The following is a 21,844-nucleotide window of genomic DNA, read 5'->3' on the forward strand; positions in this document are numbered from 1 at the left end:
CCCAGCCCTCCCACGCCCCCTTGCCACACTGCTGATTGTGGATCTGCCCAACATTTATTACTGGGAACTTTTTTTTCCCTCACATTGCCATATGTTTATCTCCACAACACAAAGTTTGAGTATACTAGCTACCCTTTGTCCTCCGTTCAGAAGACTCCACGCAGACAGTCAAATCTCCACACACCTCATTTTTGACACACATTTCCTATATACCTCCACCTGAGGTTACCCGGTACCATCTCAAACTCAGAATTTTAAAAACCAGATTCATGATCTTATTCTTCAAGTATGATCACTTTCTGTCTTTCCAGTTTTGATAAACACAACTCCAGCCCAACCCCCTCCCCAACACCCCATGGGGCCCTTGAATATCAGAGTCTTCCTGTTTTCTCTTCCAACCTGTTTCATGTGCAAGCCCTGCTGACTCCGACCTGTCACGCACACAGGTGATACACAGTTCCTGTGAAATCACCTCACGTTCCACTTGGCGAGGTTTGCCAGCTGGACACTCTGCATGGTGGGTGTGCCCCACCTAGCTCTTCCCTGTTCTACCATCAGGGCACGCTGAAACTAACCACGATCAGTGGTTCTCTGAGACATGTTAGTGCCATTGCTCTCAGGGGACCTCAGTGGCTGCTGGGTGATTTTCACATTTATTTCCCTGATGTTTAAGATGCCAACTCCTCTTTCAAGCTACATCTTGTCCTTACCGCCTTGGATCTCCTTTCTTCTTCATTTCTATTTTTCTCGATTATGCCTTTCCTCTGTGTTAATAAGTGAGACAACTCCATATAAAATGCACTTGAAATATTTAGAGCAGTGGTCACCGTCATAAGATTCCGTCAGTACCAGTTAATGTGATTGTGATGATGATGATGGGTGGTAGTGATAGCATAGCTCATCTGTGAAGTTCTCACTGTCCCCTAAGGAAGAGCTGAAGCATGATCCTAATTAGTCTTATCAATAAAAACCTGGAGTCAAATATCACCCCTGTGTGCTAGTGCCTTTGGTACAGGAAGGTACTCTGAATGCTACCAAATGAGAAACATGAACTCCAGCCCAGTCACAAACCCCTGGCTCGACAATGGTAACCTGGCTGCAGTGTTTGCTAGGGCAATGGTGGCCTAGTCTGTGGGAGTAACCACCCAATATCCGATTTGACTGAAAGTGCACTCCATGAACTGGAACCCATACTCGACACTGCGTGGGTAACCAAGAACCTGAGACTAGATAGCCCAGGGACCTAGGGTAAAAACAAATATTGTTGCTTTAAAAGCAAAAACCAAAAAAACAAAACCAAATAAAATCCTGAAATGTAGCAGTTAGATGACTTCTAATGACATTCTGCTATACTCATAGATCAGTGCCTTGCTCAGCCACCATCAGAGAAGCTTCCTCCTGCAGTAGATGGGAACAGATGCAGAGACCACAGCCAGACATTATGCAGAGAGTGAGAGACCTTGGAACACTCACATTTAAACAGGACATCTCCATCAAACCCCTCCCCTCAGAACTCAGAAACCTTCAAGGAAGAGGAGGCAGAAAGAGTGTAAGAGCCAGAGGGGATGGAGGACACCAAGGAATCAAGTCCCTCTGAATCAACATGAGCAAGCGCATGAATTCCTGGAGATTGAGGCAGCCTGCACAGGTCTGCACCAGTTGAAGTTCTAGAACTTAAAGGAGAAAGTGGACACATGCCCCATCCCTAACCCAGAAGCAATCTTCAATTGATAAGCACTTGCAAATGAAGATTTAGTTTTTTCTAAGGGAGTCTCACTGGGGAAACAAAGAAGCCCGCTTGTTTTCTAATGAGAGACAGAAACGGGGTGCATCTGGATGGAAGAGGAGGTGGGAAGAAGCTGGGAGGAGGAGAGGGAGGGGAAACCACAGTAAGAATATATTAGGTGAGAAAAAAATCTACTTTTAATAAAAGGGAAAAAGGAAGAAAGAAAAAGTGTGGTTCTATAGCAAGATGTCTCTCAATTAGAGAGACAGGGAGTTACAGCCTTTGCCGAGTGTACGCTGTCACACGGTCCTGCTACATTGCCCTCAGAACAGCTGTGGAGCATGTGGCTGCTCCTCACCTGCCCTGTACTCTGCACCCTGTTTGCTGAATGTAACATATGTCTGGTGGGTTCTGGACTCAGTCCTCCAGCTGTTTCTGTGTAGATTGAAGTAGCACATTGGGTGGCGACACCAGGCATTTAAATTTTCTCAGATGTTCAGGACTGAAGGAACTGTATGGGGCTGGAGTGTTAGACAGGCTCTTGAAACAGACAATACACCACTAAGAATCAAAATATCTGGACAATTTACTGTTATTTTCTGGCAGATGGCCATTCAGATGGTCTTAAAGGAGGATGCATTTCAAAGAACCAGGGCCCTCTTTAAGTTTATGGTCTTAAGGTTTTGTCTGTGGTAACTATGTACACTGTGAGCAATACCAAACCCAGGTCTGCTTTGATGGTAAAAGGGACTTAGTGGCACCTGAGCCATGTTTACATGTAAGATGGTGGGTTTTCCTAGGACGATGTAACTTCTTCAAACTGGGATGCCAGGAATAAGAGAAAATGCAGACTGCCTGGGCAAACTGGGACCGGGTGACCAGCAGGCTCCACTCGCAGGTATCATGCAATTGGGAATGGACCCTTATTTTAACTGAACTGAGGGGGCAGGGCAAGCCAGAACAAAGGAGAGATTGAGAGTGAGAGCAAGAAACACACAGAGAAATCACAGAGTTGCTCTGAATATTTTGTGGTTATTCTCAAATGGCTGAAGAAAAGCTGAGGGGTTGAGTTGATAAATCCCTGTTCAGGAGTCTCACATAAAAGAAGGCATTTCAGTTAAGGATAAGTCACATCCTGGGTCTTCTGAGGACAGGTAGATCTCTTGTAAATATTGGGTGTAACAGATAATGAACTACAACGAATACAAACAAGATTGGCAGGAAGGCACTCAGTAAACAGAGCACAGTGTACTTGGCTACCAACCAATGGGTAGACTTTTTTTCTCCTTATTTTAAATGCCACCTCTTTCTAAAATGTCTCTTTCCGAGTCCCAGAAACTTCTGGTGGTGTGAACTTCGTGGACTGGGATGTGACTGTCTAACCGGAACTTCTTCCTGAAGCTTTCTAATGTGTGTGCTATCAGGGGCTGGATGTTGGTGTCATTAATCAGGATCCCTAGGGACCTGTGTATCCCAGGTCAACTTCCCTCGGGAGCTCCGGTTCTCAGTGGGGCTGATACTCTCAACGGTATCACTAAGTTCCCAGCATGTACCCCAGATCAGCATGAGAGAGCGTTGGATGCAGGAATTCCAGGCTTCCTCATGCATAGCATGGCTCTCAAGTGACCTACTTATCAGAAATCTTTCACACACTCCCTTTGAACTGTGATGAAAGTGGGCTACATACAAGCTGACAGGCACAGCCTGTGAAATTAAATCCCAAGCCAGACCTTGATGTTAAAATCCTGAAACAGAGAGTTAAATTTACACAGGAGGATCTGAGCATTCAGAGGAATCCTGGGCTTCAGTGCTCAGCAGGACAACAGTTTGATTTGAAGACAGAGCAAGTGAAGTCGTGTCCTCATAGTTTAGCCGAGACATAATGCCTACAGTGGAATGGGAGCACTTTTGGGGCGAGCTCTCTCTCATCGGAGGCTTTGAAACCACGCGTTTATTAAAATCGGAGCTGTGTCGGCCACTCCTGTGCTTTCCAGCTCTGACTGCGAGGCATTATGTGTGTATTGTTCTCCGAACAGCTTACATTTTCTGAAGACAAATAGTATGCTGGCATGTTAGCAGTGACACTTGCAGCAGTTAGTCACCTGACTCCACAGGGACTTTCCTAATCTTTCATTGGTCCCGAGAGGACACGTTCACAGAAATGTGTGATGACTGAGTCACATACTGTACAGTGAGGGGCCGTGTGGACAGCACTCACTGACAACTCGGGACCCTGAGAAGCTGTGAAGCAGAGTGGGAAACACCTTCCTAGAGTCACAGCTACATTTGGCTTCCAGGTATGACACCTGGGGCAAGTTGCTTAGTCTAAAGCATGCCCCTCTGCTCTTTGGTAAATTCTCTGCGGTGTTTGGGACTAGCCCTACGGCTGGAGCACACCGGGCAAATGCTCTACCACTGAGCTATCGCCTATTTTGTATTAGTTTTGTTTTGAGATAGAATGGCTGCTTTGGCTCACTGGGCAGCCCAGGCAGGCCTCGAACTGGCCACCTTCTGCCTCAGCCTTCCAAGCAGCAGGCATTACAGGCCTGTGCCACTGGGTTTGGCTTCCCCTGTTTGACTGTGTAGTTGTATAACTGAAAAAAAGAATGTAAGCCAGGTAGGATGGTGCACACCTATAATCCTAGCAGGTGTGTGTGTGTGTGTGTGTGTGTGTGTGTGTGTGTGAAGGGTGAGTGAAGACAGGAGGAGCAGGAGTTAGAGGATAGCCTCATTTACATTTGAAGGTAGCCTGGGCTACATGAGATGTTGACCTACAAAACCATAAATAAATAAATAAGTAAATAAATAAATAAATAATTGATTGATTCTACATACAGTGTTTGTGGTATCTTGAGAGACATACATCGTGAAATGGTTATCATAGCCAAGCTAACATACCCATCACCTGTGTGGTATCGTTGCCCTATGTATATGTAATAAGAACACTGAACACCTATTCTTGCAAATGTCCACCATTCCATGCACTCAGTATCTTAACTATAACCACCAAGCTGTAAACTAGAATTCCTTAACTTATCTATGGCCCATCGCTGAAACCAATAAGGCCGTGGATGTGCGTGGCTATCTGAAAGGATAACTGAAGGCAGCAGAGGCAGGAAAGGACTGTTTACTTCTTCTGTTTGTTTGTTTGCTTGTTTGCTTTGGGTGAGTAGGCTCAGCAGGCTCAATGCCGGATAACCCTAACCTCAATGGAATGGTGACAAGAAGTGTGGCCTTTGAGAGCTTATGAGGGTCATAGCCTCGTGAACAAGATTACTATCCTTATAAAAGGGATCTCAGAGAGCCATCTTGTCATCCTTCTGCTGTGTGGATGCAATGAGAAGGTGGCAGTCTGCAGCTGGGCGGAGGCTCACTCCACTTGTGCTCTGCTGCGCCTTAATTTCGGATTCCAGTCCAGAGCTAGGATCTGCCAGTTTCTCGGCCCCCCACTTTTTTATTAAGAGATTTTCTATTCATTTTACATACTGACCACAGATTCCCCTGTCCTCCCTCCTCCTACCTCCCAGCATTCTCCCCAACCCACCCCCATTCCCACCTCGTCCAAGGCAAGGTCTCCCATGGGGAGTCAGCAGAGCCAGAGTCAGTTGAGGCAGGTCCAAGCCCCTCCTCCCTGCACCAAGGCTGCACAAAGCCTCTCACCATAGGCACTAGGCTCCAAAAAGCCAGAATAGCCAGTTTCTTTGTTTACCAGACACCTATTGAATGGAACTTGGTTACTGAAGGCTCAGCTAATTAAGAAAGCAGGTGTTTAGAGAACTCAGCATGGGAAGGTAGAGCCCCTTAGGTTAGGGTCTTGAGAGGAACCACATTCTGTACCCTATAAGGAAGGCACAGTGGGAGTGAACACCTAGCTCCAGTCTGCTCTGTGGTCTCCTTCCAGAAACCTGATGGAAACATAACTCAAGAGAGCCACTGAGTATTCTGTGCAGCGAGGCTGTCCAGGACAAAGAGCTAGGTGGAAAGTGGGTGTGAGCTTGGCTGGAAGCTGGCATTAACCAGGGAAGGCCACCACAGTTAGCATGCTTCCTGACTCAGTCACAACCCTTGTAGTAAGGAGACGAATCCAGAGTGAACTCCAGAATGTAGCTGGACCTTTGAGACCAGTGGATGATCTGAGAACATTTCAATGTTTTCTGCACGGGATCTTCAGAACATTTCGGAATGTATCAGTGCGCGTGCCCAAAGGCTTTCCCAATAGCAGCGCCTATATGCTCTGTTGTAGACGGGACGATTGCAGCCGTAACAGTACCTATTGCTCCACAACGGTGAGCATGCTCACTGAGCCCTCCAATCTGGGGCAACACAGGCTGCTGTGAGGCAGCTCCTGAGCTGGCCTTCCTCTTTCTCCACTGTGCCATGCCTTCCCAGGACACCCTCCCTAGGTCAGTTAGCATAACAACCAGTGTTCAGTTCACTGCCTTGAATTTCCAGTGTGGAACACTTACTTACCTTTCCCAGCCCCAAAGGAAAGCGACTTATAACTTATGATGGTTCCTGACAAACTTTCACATGTAAATGGGTTTAAATGGGTATCATAGCTGGATGAGTTAGTATTAGTTTAAACCTGTCACTTGTGGGTCAGTAGTCTTTAATAAACACACAGGCTCCTTTAGATTCTAAGTATAGTAATTTAAAGAATATTTCAGGAAATACATTTTCTTCATCATCTTTCAGACTCTAAAAATTTAGAATCTGAGGTGCTATGTCCTTAGTCATAGAGATGGCCGGCATTGAAGCAGTGAATTTGTGCTGGGCACTGGGGAAAATGAGGCAGTGGGATTGAATATTTGAGGCCAATCTGAGCAATCACTGAAACTGTCTCCAAATATATGCTGGGATGTAGCTCATCGGTGGAGAACTTACTTGGCAGTATGACTCTGGGTTCAGTATTGAGATAAACACAACACAACACGCACGCACGCGCACGCGCACACACGCACACACACACACCCTCTCTATCTCCCCCCAACATCAACACCACCAATATGCCGAAGGATTCTGAAAATAACTACAGAACAGGACACAGTATGATTTTAAAAATTAATAAGCTTCATGTTATAGATGAATTTCTGGGATATTTGTCTTAATAAAAATTAATAATTTGTAGAGGCTGATATTTCTTTCATGAATTTAGCATTTTTTTTCCTTTGATTTTTCGAGACAGGGTTTCTCTGTGTAGCTTTGCGCCTTTCCTGGAACTCACTTGGTAGCCCAGGCTGGCCTCGAACTCACAGGGATCCGCCTGCCTCTGCCTCCCGAGTACTGGGATTAAAGGCATGCACCACCGAATTTAGCATTTTTTAAACCATGTACATAGCTTAAAATCCAATAGGACTTATAATAAAAGATGGAGTCTTGCCTACTTATAATTCTGTTTTGAGAGGCTACTGCTCTAAACTCTCAGGAACTTCATTTTGTATTTGCCTCCACACTTCAAGAAAGATACACACTAATTTTTCCCTTTTGTTTATCACCATTTCCCCATAACTATAAAAAGTAAGAACTTAGCTTCTTTATATCAGGCAGCATCTGCAGAATCATGACGCATTTGTTCATCATCTATTGGGATGTGACTGTGTGTGTATTACTCATGGCCAAGGTATATTATGTGCTCTGCTTATACTTTCCTCTATTTCTTTTTATCAACATTGTATTAATTAGAGCTGCTGTCCATGTGTCTATCCGGCCCCTCACCTTGTCCTGCTGCTTGGCTTTTGTCATGTCTGCAGCAAAGTCTTTTGATGTTCTCCAAAAGGAGGAAAATGTCTTTTTGCCCAATTTTATAATTTCAGAATATTCCTTAATTTCACCATTTCTTTCATTCCTTCCTGGTGCTCCAGATGGACGGACATCTCTCCAGGTGCAACTGTGGTCTGGGATCTCTTAGGACTTCCTCATCTGCCTAGGAGTCTTGCTTTCTTGGTTGCCATGTCTTCTAACTAGGTTTACTCCTTCATTCTGGTAAAGCGTTCTTCCAGACATCACTAAGACAGAGCACATGAGATGGTCAGACTGAGCTTTTATGTTATATCAAAGCGTGTTTGTGTTTTTCTTTCACTGTATCCACAGTTTGGATAGAGTTTTAGCTGGGTGTGCTTTCCTTGAAAAAGTGGAATTCAGTGTTTCATGGAGCGCTAGCCTTTGACGTTTGCTCTGAGTTGGCAGGCGAGCTTCAAGCCAAGGGGGCTCCCCCCCATTGCCTTTTAGTCTTTAAACTGGCAGCACAACGTTCAGCGTCTTTCTGTTGTGTTCATTATTCTAAAGTTTTATGATAATCTGTGTTGGCTTAAGTTGGCTGTCACCTGCTGTATTGGGCAGTTAGGGGTCTGCTCAGTTCTGAACAAATGCCTTTCAATGATAGTGTTCTTCAGTCCCGATGTGTGATTCCTGGTTTTCCTTCCCCTTTGTCTGTCTGAATTAAGATTCCAGATCTGCTGGGTGGATCCTATACTTAACTCTTCCTTGTCTGTTGGTTCTGCTTCCTGCTCCCACATTATTCTCTTTTTCATCTCATTCTATTTTCGTTTTGTGGATGTGCTGGCTGTATTTTTGCCAAGTGGACACAATTCTAGACATCTGAAAAGAAGGAACCTCAATTGAGAGAATGCCTCCATTTCTGCCTGTAGACAAGTCTATTGACTTGATTGATGAAGGGCCCAGCTCTCTGTGGGCAGTGCCACTCCCGAGGAGGTGTTTCTGGGTGCTGTTAGAAAGCAGAGTGAACAGGCAGTACCTCTTCATGGCTTCTGCTCCAGTGCCTGCCTCCAGGTTCCTGCCATGAGTTCCCGTCCTGGGTTCCCCCAGTGATGGACTTCCATGCTGTAAGGTGAAATAAACTCTTTCCTCCTCAAGCTGCATTTGGCCAATGGTGCTTTATCATAGCAACAGAAACCCCAACTAAGACAGCAGATGCAATGTGTTTATAGACAATTATGTGAGGACAGTGTGAAGCCTTTTCACAATAAGTTAAATTCACACATCTTTTTTCTTGGTTTTCAGCTTGAGAAGTCCTAAAGAGCTAAGTAAACAGAGACATGGCAGTGAAGGGCATGTTATTAGCCCCAGTGAGGAATCTCCCAGGGCACCGTCGTTGTGTTTCCTAGGTCCACCCGTCAGACACCTTCGATGTTCAGAAGATGGGGAGGAGGTTGCTCCTCCTTCCGGGAAATCAGCAGATGGTGAAAACACAAAATAGGCAATACCTAACAGGCGAGCTGGAATGGTCTTCTCTATACACATGCCTGGTCAACTCTTCCCGAAGCAGAGTCCAACTGTTCAACCTCCACGGTCTGAAGAGGCTTCTCTACCAGCAACACTGTCATTTTCTACATCAGCAGTTAAGATCTGTCAGCTTCCCCTTCTCTTCCCCCCTCTCTCCCCAGCTTCTCCACTCTCTCTGGCTTGCTGTATAAGGCACCTTCAGTTCCATGTGGACGGAGGCAGTGACATTCTACACCTTCAACTACAGCAGTGGTCGCAGTTCCTATGGTGGCAAGGACTAGTGTGTGCTTCCTTATATGTGATTTCGCCTCTCAAGTCTGTAGTCACTCCCTGTCTGCTGTGGTCTGAAAATAGTTAATAGAAAAATCTTAGAAATAAAGAAATCATTCTCTGTGAGTTCAAGGCCAGCCTGGTCTACAGAGCAAGTTCTAGGACAGCCAGGGCTACACAGAGAAATCTTGTCTCAAAAAACAAAATAAAGCAAAACAACAACAAAGAGGAAGCCACAAATTTCAAACCGCACTCTGAGCACTGTGGTGAAGTGTCACACTGAGGACCCTCCTCTGCAGGTTTGTGAATCTGCTCTTCTTGTAGAGTATCCATGCTGTATACAGTACCTTCCCAATACTTACTCAGTGTCTTGGTTTATCTTATCTACTATCGTGGTACCATAGAGCTTGTGTTCAAGTGACCCTTAGGAAGAAGCCCATGCCCCAACGCCGATGCCCCAACACCGATCTCACACGTCTTTTGTTTTGTCAGTTAAACCCTGTCTTACGTTTGCTTTCATAGGGTTCAGTGTTTATTTCACTCATGGTTGCAGGCATTCTGTCAGTCTTGAGATGTAGGGGACTACTGCCTCAATTCATAAGACCAGGAGCAAGAGTGATGTAAGGAAGTGTGTTTTTAAGCAATGATGTACGATAGCACAGTTCTCTTGATTCCTCATCACTGGTTTTTTTCTCACATCACAGGAATGAAAACCAGTCTGGAAGCCCGTCTTAACCAAGCCTTGCAGGATAGTCCGGCTAGTCTCCCCATGTGCCATCACTAAGAGGCAATGGCTTTTGATGCTTTTAACACAGTGGTAAACACAGGCTATCACTTCTAATACAGACCTCAGCTGCCCTGCAGCCCAGGGACCCAGGCCCCAGGAGCTCACCATCTCTGCTACATTTGTGCTATTTGTGGAAAATGGGGGTTTTCCTGTGATGTGTATGTGTTTTCAGGGGAAAACAGGGTGTGAGCAAAAGTTTTACTGTGCCTAGTTATCGGATGAAAACCTTGAGGATTTCCAAGAGGAGGAAAGATGTGGGTCTGAGACGAATTGGCTCTTTCTTAATCTGGGAAGTTTAAATATCTAACACACTGAGCTTTTATTAGTGGCCTGAACCCAGACTGCCCTGTTCCCACTGAAACAAACACACCTCTTTCCTGAGCTGACTCCAAAACGCAGACAAGAAACAAAAAGTTTTGTGTGATGTCCTGACAGTAATTTCTAAGTTATTTGTTTACTTACTTTTTTTTTTGAGACAAAATCTCATGCAGCTCAGGCTGGCCTCAAAAGCCACATAAAACTAAGGATAGCCTTAAACTCCAGCCTCATCCTCCCAAGTGCTAGGATTACAGGCATGTGCCACCGTGGTATTCTTTCAAATTTTAATTTTATGGTAAGGCAGGGTCTGTGCATGTAGCCTTGGGTGTCTTGGAACTTTCTATGTAGCAGAGGCTGGCTTTGAACTCACAGAAACCTGCCTGCTTCTTCTTCCCAGCGTTGGATTACCTGAGTAAGCCACCACACAGTCTTCAGTCTCAAAACTAAATATTTTTCTAATCAGAAGCGTGTTTTTTCCCCTGTGGATTCACCATGTATTTATTGGGGTCCACGAGAGGCCAGCTTTGCGTGCAGGCCAGGAGTCCCCGCTGCAGTGGCGGTTCCATGCTGTCCTTCACTGGCTCACTGTGGGTGGTGAGGTGACATCCCTGTGCGTGGACAGTGAGCACAGTGGGTTCCAGCATCGCGCCGTCTCTCCGGTGCCCACAGAACCACGCGGCCATGTGTGCAGTGCTTGACAGCGCGGGGCACCTCCCTTTGCCTCAACCCTAGCTTCAGCTCTCCTTAAGATGCTGAGAGTGGCCGGGCGGTGGTGGCGCACGCCTTTAATCCCAGCACTCGGGAGGCAGAGCCAGGCGGATCTCTGTGAGTTCGAGGCCAGCCTGGGCTACCAAGTGAGCTCCAGGAAAGGCGCAAAGCTACGCAGAGAAACCCTGTCTCGAAAAAAAACCAAAAAAAAAACCAAAAAAAAAACCAAAAAAAAAAAAAAAAAAGATGCTGAGAGTGTAAACGGGGATGGAGGAAGGCCGACCGTCGACCGTCGGAGTTGCAGGCTGCCCGCTTTCTGCGCGGCCCGAGGCCCCGTTTTCCGGCACGCGAAGCCCGGGGTTCAGATTCCCCGGCCTCTCGGAATCGCGCCTGTCACCCCGCGAGGCGCAGTCCCTCGTGGGCTGCGGTCGAGGCTGGCCCGGGCCCCGCCCCTCGGGGCGGCTCTGCGCATGCTCGGCAGTGCGGGCGGCAGAGCGGGCGGCGGCGACCTGGAGACCCCCGAGGGATGGAAGCGCCGGCGCCGGCGGAGGCGGCGGGATGCGAGGAGCTCGGTGGGTGTCTGCGGGGTCCGACCCGGACCCGGGGCGTGGGCATCTGTCGTGTTCGCAGTCCGGGGTGCGGGCCTCCGCGTCCGCGGCGGCATCCGGGCTCCCGGTGTGTCGCGCGTCTGGCGGGGGCGTCCCTGCGCGCGCACTGAGCACTGGGGGACTGGGGACGGGGTGGCGCGGTGTGCAGAGACCCCAGGCAGAGGCTGGGAGGTCCTGGGACCCCGGCTGGGGTGCGCGCCTCCAGGGCCAGCACCTCACAGTGGTCCCTAGGCCTGGCCTGGCCTTGCAGGGCGCTGGCTGCATCGTGTGTGTGTGTGTCGGTGTCTGTCTGATGGGGTGTCTTCAGGTCTCCTGTCTGTGTGTCGGTCTGTCTGGCCACCGGCCTGTTCTTGTAGCGCTGTGCGCCCGCGCGGGGAGTCGCCCAGTTTGTTCACGTCCACGTCAAAGGGAGGCGGGAGCAGCTGCCACTGGTTTTTTCCAGGATGTGTAAAGGAAGTTGCCATTGTGTTCTTTTCTAAGCCCAGATCTCAACTCTGGGCGTCTCCAGGTGAAGCCTCTTTTGACTCTGTGCTCCCCAGCTGGTCTGACTGGGACGGGGCTGCCAGGGAGAACAGGACGCACCTGGGTGTGACCTGCCCGCACTCTGCTTCCATGGTTTTGGAAGGCTTGCTTCTGTTTGCTGCTGTCAGAAAGAAAAACAGAAGCCAAGGTTAGGATAAAACGATGTCCTCCCAGCTGCACACTGAGCTTAGGAATATTTCTATTTCCATGCAGGATGTTAACCCTGAAGAAAGAGGTTAAATTAAGATGCACTTAAAAGTACTTTTATGGGCTGGCATTTCTGTAATAATGTGCCAGCACTTTGTAGTTGTTTTCTTTAAAGTTACAATAATGATGGAAAGTGTAAGGGTAAAGTAACTTTTATTGAGAGCCTCAAGCAGGGAGCTACATAATTTGCTCGCCAGTGTCCACTTGATCCTCCCAGGAGTCCAGTGAGGCAAGTTTTTTTTTTTTTTGTCTTGCAATTAAGCTCATTAAAGGCACGACCATGTTCCTACAAACTCAAGTTTATGTACCTTTTCAATTCATGGATAACTCATGTTGGTGAGGTGTGAGGAGGTTGGCAGGGGCAGGATAGCACATTATTATTAAACCTATAAAGCTGGTGTGGTAATAGAACACACCTGCAATCCCATTTTCCTGGACTGAGGCAAGAGGACAATAGCCTGTGCCCCACAGCGAGCTCCAGGCTAGTCTGGTCCACAGAGTGAGATCCCGACTCACCTCTTCCCTCCAGAAAAGTGAATCTTTTCCCTCAGCAATTTTATGTCTAGGGTATTTCTCAAAGAAGTGAATCACGTGATAGCATTTTACATTAGGCCGAGAAGATGGTTCAGTGCGGAAGAGCACTTCCCCTACAAGCCTGATGGCCTGGATTCCGACCCCCAGAACCCATGTAAAGTGGAGCGTGGCCATCTGTTATCCCTGGACCCTGAGATGGGAGACAGAGGCAGGAGAATCACTCGTTCACTTCAATGCCAGCTGCATGGCACAGCAGCAGAAACAAGAGAGGTCCTGCCTCAAGCGAGGTGGGAGTGAGACTAGACGACCCAGCTATCCTCGGACCAACACACACACACACACACACACACACACACACACACACACACCTGTCAGACTTTCATTGCAGCATTTGTAATAGGGTCGAGGTAGTTACTGTCCAAATGTCCAATAAAAGACATGATTTAGCCGTATAGTCATCTACTGATTAGCCATTAAACATGATATGGAAGAATGTTCACCAAGCAACATGTCTGTTAGCCCATAAATTGTGTTGGTTCTCTCCTTCCCAGCCCTCTTTATGAAATTTTGAGGTGGGGTCTCACTGTGTAGCTCAGGACACAGGAAACATGAAAAAAGACACCCACCCGCCCCCAAAAAAACTCCAAACCCAAACCCATTAGGATGCCTGCCTTGGTTATTGTGTTTAGTAAGCAGACACACAGAATGAACATGGGAGATTCCAGTCAGGAATTTATACAGCGTGTCCAGTGAAGGGTGTGTTGGAAGAAGAGCAGTGTAAGGGAATTTGAAGTGAGGATGAGCTGAGTGTTTACAGTAACATGACTGACTTAGGTTGAGTTATTTGTTTATTTTTGAGACAGGGCCTTCCTGTGTATCCCCAGCTGTCTTGGAACTGAGAGGTCTGCCTACCTCTGCCTCCTGAGTACAAGTGCCAGGATTAAAGGGTGAGCCTTGCATGAGTTAGGTTTTAAAAGGATGATGGGGGATGTAGCTAGGCCGGTAGAGTATTTGTCTAATAGGCCTTAAGCTCTGGGTTTGGTCCCCAGTACTGGATAAACTGGGCTTAGGGTACGACACTCAGGAGGAGATTGGAAGTTCAGGGTCACCCTCTGCTACATAGCAAGTCTGAAGCCAGCCTAGTCTACATGAGACCTTGTTTTAAAAAATAATACAGTACAAAATAAGGCGAGCTTTGGTGGTTTCCATGTGCAGAAGGGATTAAAAGGCACAAGCAGAAGCTGGAGGTCGTTCCACAAGTCTAGGAAGGAGATCAGCATGCTGTCAGACCAGCATGGCGGCAGCGATGCAAGCGGAGAGGCGATTAGACTGCATGTGAGGATGTAGACCAGCATGGCGGCAGCGATGCAAACGGAGAGGCGACTAGACTGTGCATGTGAGGATGTAGAGCAGCTTGCTTGGTAGACAGGATGGCTCCAGGGACCTGCATGTCTGAGGATGAAGGTGCCTTGGATTGAGGGCTTACCGCAGTTTTATCCTGTGTCCAGCCTTCTGTGTTTCCCTCTTCAGAAGAAGGGGCTCCATCTTCTCTCCCTTGAGTTCGTGCTGGACTGATGATCAGCTTTTGACTGACGTGATGATGGTCACCACTTCAGAGCCAGACAGTGGAGGCTCTGTGCCTTCCTCTTGACGCTCCCAGTAGAATTACTCCCTGGAAGGGAGGCCGGCTGCCGTGATGGGAAGATACTCAGGCAGCCCCAAGACAGCATCCATGGGGCACGGATTGGAGGCCTCCTGACAGAAGCCACGGACCTTTCTTTTTCCTCTTTCTTTCTTTTTTTCTATTTTTTTTAAATAAAATAAACCATGTGTACTTTGTCCTGTTTTCATTGCCAACATTTCTTATTTTGCTGGAATAAGAAGAGCAATCTAACATTACTTCATGTTTTAAAAACTTCCATAACGAGAAGAGGATTCAGATGTTCTTTCTGTGGCCCGTCTGCGCCCTCGCTAGCTTATTCCTACGTTGATGCATTTTCTCTCTGCATTTCCACTTTACTTTCTAAAACATTGCAGTGTAGTGTGAGTATGTAGTTCCTCTCCTGAGTCACCGTAAGCTGTGACTGCCCGTGTTTGTCTGAGACTCCTAACCACAGTGTGGTCAGGGTTGTGTTTTGTAGAAGGGGTGCGCCTTAGTGCGTAGAGTAAGCTGCATATTTAATGAGTTTTAAGAAGTCATGTTTCGACAGACGACGTCTTGATCAGTAGCTTGCCAGTAATGAACGCTGTAAGACTTAATCCATATTGCTAAGTTTGTCAGTCTTTGGCTGCAACTGGAGCTTAAGCTGATTTTTGGGGTAGGCAGTTGAGGCTGGAACAAGAGTTGGGGTGACATAAGAGAGCATTTGTGTTCCGCCTCATTCAGGTTTCACTAGTGTGCGCATAGGATGTCTAAGGTGCACAACACTGAATCAGATGACTGTTTCTTATCATACATGTTATCCGCTTGTAAATAGAAATAATTGTGCCCCAATAGTTTGAAATCTACTGCTTATTGGTATTTTATAAGGCATTGTTGATTTTTATCTGTTTTACCACAGCTTTTATCAGAACTGTCTAATTTACTGCTTGGCCAAAAAGTATCAAAACACCAGCAGAAAACACACTGTGTGTAAACTACATTCGCTCATGTAATTTTTAATTTCTTGATGTAGAGTATTCAGATGTTATTCCGTGTCCTCTTAACTCTGTTAAATCTTTCCCCATATTAGGTCTTTAGTATCATCACTATGGTTATTATTTCAGAGTTAATTCACTAATTCATTTAGAGTGTGTGTGTGTGTGTGTGTGTGTGTGTGTGTGTGTGTACGCATGGGAGCGGCCAGGGTACAACTGTAGGAGTCAGTTCTTTTCTTGTACTGTGTAGGTCCCAGGGAATCTTCAGGCTTGGTAGCAAGCATCCTTGCCGACTGAGCTGTCTCTCTGGCTGTTCTTAAGGATGAATTTCGCATTAGTTTCCGTTTCTCTTTAGCTGGTATAACTTCCTGTCTTTGCAAACTCAGTCTTATTGGGCACTTTGATGCTCCAAAATGCTTATTATTAACTAGTTTTATTTATAGTTCTGATGTCTTGTCAAAGATTAGTACTTTTAAATCCTAGAACATGTGTGTTGCTTATAGCTTTGGCACACACCGAGGGGCGGAACTGCTGTGCATGTGCTGTGGCGTGGGCTCAGTGCTTCATGCCTGCTGCATCATTTCATTGTCTGCTCTCGGAGACGTAGAAGTTGTGACTTTCATCGGGTGTGTGATATAACAGGCCCAGAGGCCTCTGGGTAAGATGTCATCCAGCTGACTTCATTCCTCCCCTTAAAGCTCCCCAGCAGCCACTGGCTACACGAGGTTGGTCTCTGAGTATTTGCACCCTGGATTTCAGGGCCTCGGTATGGAAAACCCCACTTTTTATGTTGACTCTCTTGTCAGGTGGCAGTATGTGGGACTCATCAGATTAAACACAATGCACTATTAGATGGCCTCTCACCAGCAGGCAGAGGTTCAGGCCTGGTGTGTGCTCTGTAGAGGTCTCCTGACCAAAGCCCGTGTTACTTGCCTTTACTAGGGGGTCTGACACAGGACGTTATTGTGGAATTTACATACGATATCCTGAAGTTCAGAACCGAATACAGTGTGTCAGTGCACAGTTAGTGATTCCTGGGGTTTCTGAGAGTTACAGGTGATGGAGTATGTAGCAGATCTCACCCTCAGGTTCTGGTTGAAGTGGAATATTCAGGAATGTTTTAAGTTGTAGCTCCTTAGCTGTAGCTTTCCTGGTGTTAGCATCTGAGTGTCTTTTAATTCTTCAGGTTGGAGTTACTTTGTGTCCTTTAAGCTGATGTAGTCAGTTTTAGAACCTGACCCTTCACCTATTTTAGTCTAATTAAAGGAGATAAATATTCCTTAGTATGTAATGTTCCTCCAGTAATGAAGTCTGAAACAAGGGGAAGTCATAGAGCCTTCCCAGCTGCTTTTAGACAGCATTTAAGCACCGAGGCAGGCCTTTGTTAACAGAGCACCATGCCTCTGAGTTCCGCTTCGGTGGCAGAGTCAAAGTAATATGTAAATGGAGACTCCTGAGCTCCTAACCTGTTAGGGAATTATCTCTCAATTTCAACTTTTACAAATTCCCTTAAATCTCATTATGAGAAGGTTAGAGGAGTGTCCTGGAATAATTAACTTTTATTAAGATGCTCAATATGAGGGATAAAAAATGGATTGAAAGCAGAGAAATATAGCGACGGATTTTTTCACAGTAAGTCATGGCTAATGTTTCCTGGACTGTTGTAACATTGAGAATGACTTTAGAACGTGGGAAAGGGGGAACTTGGGGCTGGACTAACAAACTTCAGTCAGTTGCTAAACAGCCTAAGTTAGGAGGGAGCGAGAGCCCCGCTGACCTGTGAGAGTCAAGGGAACCCTGTGATGCCGATTTGAAAGTCAACCGTAGATTACAAAACTATCATCTACAGCCATTTTGATACCTGTACGTTAGATTCCCAGGTTTTATCTAAAAAAGATACTGAAAATAAATTCCCCACCTATACAGTGAAAGCAAACTTCTCATTTAGAGTTGATACGTTTTCAAAGTCATGAGAGAACTTACCTTTTCCCCGACGTTTCATGGCTGCTGTGATCTCTCTGGCAGCCGGCTTCAAATAATAGATGGTTACAGTTTTGAAATACCGAAGTGATAACTATCTTTATGGAGAACACAATGAACTCACTACAGCCACAGCCCAGGGCAGAAAGAAATTAGAAAGTGGGTGTAACTGGTAGTTTGGACAAGCTGAGCTAATCAAAGTGAATGAAGTCGAGCCCACAGGGCAGCGGGGTGCATTGGGGCATAAAACCAAAGCTGAAGGAAAGAATAGGGGTGGCTGATGGGGTTCAGCAGCTTCCCCAGAAGTCACATGTTGGTCCAGTACCTCAGGAAGTGATCTTACTTGAGACAGGACCTGCTGTAGAAGGCAGTGTGACTGATGTCCTTACAGAGGTGGGGGACTTAGGTACAGGCTTAGTTATGGGGGAGTGTTGCATGAACATGAAAATGACCCATACAGCATGGGACAGAGGCCTGAGGCGGACAGAGCCTTCCCAGCCCCTGACAGGAATTCGCTCTCCCAACACTCTTATTTCAGGCTTCAGCCCTCTTGACCTTTGGGATGATGGATTTTTGTTGTCCCATTTTGTTGTGGTAATCCTCACAAAGCTGAAGCGATGGTTTTGTAGGGAAACAATGCATGGCCTTGTATGGACATAACAGAAAAGGAAGCAGGATCTGCTCCTAGAAAGGAAGCTTATAACCGATCGTAATGTGTGTCTGGGGTAATTATGAGACGGCGTCACAGTAGACCTGCCGTGGGCAAATGACTACTGTCCCCTTCTGAGTTTTCACTGTATTCAGGTCTAGCCTGAATTCCATTCTTTGCTACTAGAGACCGAGAAAAAAGGCAACCCTACAGAGTAACCCATGGAGAATATACCAAGGATGACAGTCAGAGGAGCCACCCAAAGACGAAAGCGGTGGAGCCTGAATTATCAGAGTCCTCATGAATTTAGATGGATGACAGGAATTTGAGCTTTCCGTAGCTTAGCTGATTTTAGCCTGTCTGTTAGTTACATCACTTCAGGAGGAATGATGTAAGCAGAGACTTTTAAAGTATTTCCCAGTATTGCAAAGCCTTGCCAAATCATTAAAAATCCATAGGCTGTACTCCAGGTGGTGCTGGACTGGCCTGCCTGAGCTAATGGATGAGCACATCAGTCCCAAGCCTGTGAATTCAGTTAAGGAACAAAAGTCAATGACTCATGGAACAGTGCAAGCAGACCCATGGATGCTACAGGGCAAAGACATGAGAAGCAGAGAAAGAAACACTGTGTATCAAGTTGTTGTAAACATGGAGAGTGGACAGGGCAGAGCATGGAGTGGACAGGGCAGAGCGTGGAGTGGACAGGGGGACAGTGTGGAGTGGACAGGGGGACAGTGTGGAGTGGACAGGGGGACAGCGTGGAGTGGACAGGGGGACAGCGTGGAGTGGACAGGGGGACAGCCTGGAGTGGACAGGGGGACAGCCTGGAGTGGACAGGGGGACAGCGTGGAGTGGACAGGGCAGAGCCTGGAGTGGACAGGGCCCGTATCAGGATACGTGAAGAGGTGGGAGTAGAAAACTAGGAAGAAACTTTGGAAAGCTCCTTGAATGTGATCGTCTTAAAGTGCTAAGAGTCGGGGGCTGGAGAGATGGGTCAGAGGTTAAGAGAACTGGCTGTTCTTCCAGGGATCCTGAGTTCAATTCCCAACCACCACATGGTGGCTCACAACCATCTGTAAAGAGATCTGGGGCCCTCTTATGGCCTGCAGGCAGAACACTGTATACAAAATAAACAAATAAACCTTTTTTTTAAGTGCTAAGAGTCTTCAAGTTAGCAATTCAAAGCCTGAGGCCCAGAAATTAATTTTATTATTAGTAGGACTGAGGGGCAGCCTTGGCAAAGATCACTTATAGAGAAGAGCTAGACAGAGCAGAGGTGAGGCTCCCCTCACCCTGGCAGTGAAGGGAGAGCGAGGAAGAGAAAGCCTAGGACCTTGCAGAGGGAAGTGAGCCAGAAGACCTGTTGCTTCCTCCTCAGCCTCATCCAGGACCTAAGCTGGACTTCATGCTTCAGGATCCTTGTATGTGAGGTATTTAGGAACAGGGAAATGCCAAGTAGGTAGGAAATTACGAATTGCCAAGGGAAAGTCTATTGAAGTACAAAAGTCACGTGTCCTTGAGAAACGAGAAATGGAAATGAAGCAAAGACCGACATCCAAAGGGTCTTAGAGAGAGGGGCTGAAGTGGAAGATAGGCAAGGGGGAGCAACAGCGTGCGGGTGGAACCCCAAGAGAGCATTGGAACCTGCAAGTCTCTGGAGCTGTAATCCAAGATTTTAGACACAAGAGAAAACCAGAATCGGTGTGTCGGAAAGGCCCATTCAGTTCCTAGAGAGACGGGCTCAGGAGGACCAGGTCAAGTCGCCCATAATGAAGTATTTGGGCCTTAAAGATACAGGTAGGCGGGAACCAAGATGACACTGACGGCCACGGCAGCCCGAGCATCGTGTTCCAGCCTCTTGGCTGCCACGGCTACAGCCTCAGCCAGGCCCCATCTCCGCTGAGAGTTAGCGATCCTGCTCCTCTCTGGCCAGGTGAGAGGGGACAGGTGAGAGGGCACAGGTGAGAGGGTCCTAGAGAGCACCGGAGAGAAGGCGAGAGAGTGCTGCTTGCACCTGGCCGGCACCGGGACTGGGATCACCAAGGTCCTGTGAGGTCCGTGACCCCTCTGGCTCCTACAGCCCTTCCTCCCTCTCTTCTGCAGGATTCCCCAAGCCTAGGCTAAGGTTTGGCTGTGGGTCTCTGCATCTGTTTCCATCAGTCACTGATGAAGGCTCTCTAATGACAATCGGGGTAGTTACCAGTCTGGTCACAGGAGATGGACAGTTCAGGCTATGTATCCACTACTGCTAAGAGTCTTAGCTGGGGTCCCCCTTGTAGACTCGTGGGAGTTTCCCTTGCATCGGGTTTCTACCCGACCCCGAAATGTGCCCCCTTTCCAGCCATCTCTTTCAGTACTCTCCCCCTCCTCCCACTCCCTAACTTGATCCCTCAAGTTCCCATCCCCACCCATTCCCAGCCATGCAGGAGATCTCTTCTGTTTCCCCTTCCCAGGGAGATCCATGTGTGCCCCCGTGAGTCCTCCTTGTTACCTAGCCTCTCTGGGTCTGTGAATTATAGCATGGTTTTCCTTTACTTTACAGCCAATATCTACTTATGAGGGAGTACATACCACACTTGTCTTTCTGGATCTGGGTTACCTCACTCAGGATGATTTTTTTCCCTAGTTCTATCCATTTGCCTTCAAATTTCATGCTGTCTTTGTTTTTAACAGCTGAGTAATACTCCATTGTGTAAATGTACCACATTTTCTTTATCCATTCTTCGGTTGAGGGACATTCTTAGGCTGTTTCCAGGTTCTGGTTATAATGAATAAAGCTGTTAAATATAGTTGAACAAGTGTCCTTGTGGTATGATTGAGCATCTTTGGGTATGGAAACCCACAGAAACAACTAACCGTGCTCATAGGAACTCACAGAGACTGAACCAACAACCAGGGAGCCTGCATGGGACCATCCTAGGCCCTCTACATACGTGTGACAGTTGTGTAGCTTGGTCTACTTGTGGGACTCCTAACAGTGGGAGCAGGGGCTGTCCCTAATGCTTTGGCTGGCTCTTGGGAATCTATTCTTCATACTGGATTGCCTTGCCCAGCCTTAATACAAGGGGAGGTGCTTAGTCCTACTGCAACTGGATACACCATGCTTTGTTGACACCCATGGGAGGCCTGCCCCTTTCTAAACAGAAACAGAGGAGGACGGGGGTGTAGAATGGGAGGGAGGAAATGGGAGGACAGGAGGGAGGGGAAATTGTGATTGGGATGTAAAGTAAAATTTAAAAAAAAGAAAGAAAGAAACAGCTCCTGGACACTGGGACACCAAGGCCTAGTCCTAGCTGGGCCCAGGTGCACTGGGAAGCACAGAGATCACACCAGGGCTCCATGGCCGGCTGGGTGTGGTGGGAAGGGAGTGAGTAGATGGTGGAGTGATGGGAGAGGGGAAATGAGCAAATAGGCGGTGGAGAAAGGGAAGACCAGTGGTTTGTGCACTCTGAAGTGAGGCGGAGCAGGAGACAGGAAGACGGATGCTCCTCTTGTCTTTGGGAAAAGGTGAAGGACATCGTCCATCAATTGAGCCGGTAACAAACACAGGTGCTCGTGGGCCTCTGAGTTTTCCTTTGAGAAAACTGACCACTGATGAGCTGCTGTGACTCCCAGAGCTGCATCCTAGCCTGGGAAGAAGAGCAGCACCTGCGGAA

General features: G+C 47.3%; 1 protein-coding gene across 5 annotated transcripts in view; it reads left to right on the forward strand.

The window, feature by feature from the left end:
• The first annotated feature begins 11,483 nt into the window (after window positions 1–11,483).
• Slc36a4 (solute carrier family 36 member 4) overlaps window positions 11,484–21,844 on the forward strand; it is a 40,215-nt gene continuing 29,854 nt past the window's right edge. For 3 of the 5 annotated variants that reach the window (XM_006990544.4, XM_016008856.3, XM_076575703.1), the window contains exon 1: window positions 11,484–11,623. In XM_006990544.4, the coding sequence (XP_006990606.1) occupies window positions 11,578–11,623 (46 nt within the window). In that variant the 5' untranslated portion in view covers window positions 11,484–11,577. The remainder of the gene's footprint in view (window positions 11,624–21,844) is intronic. The other 2 variants (XM_076575705.1, XM_076575706.1) reach the window with 2 other exon arrangements.

The sequence above is a fragment of the Peromyscus maniculatus genome, chromosome 7 (assembly GCF_049852395.1).
Source record: "Peromyscus maniculatus bairdii isolate BWxNUB_F1_BW_parent chromosome 7, HU_Pman_BW_mat_3.1, whole genome shotgun sequence".
In the NCBI taxonomy this organism is placed as follows: Eukaryota; Metazoa; Chordata; class Mammalia; order Rodentia; family Cricetidae; genus Peromyscus; species Peromyscus maniculatus.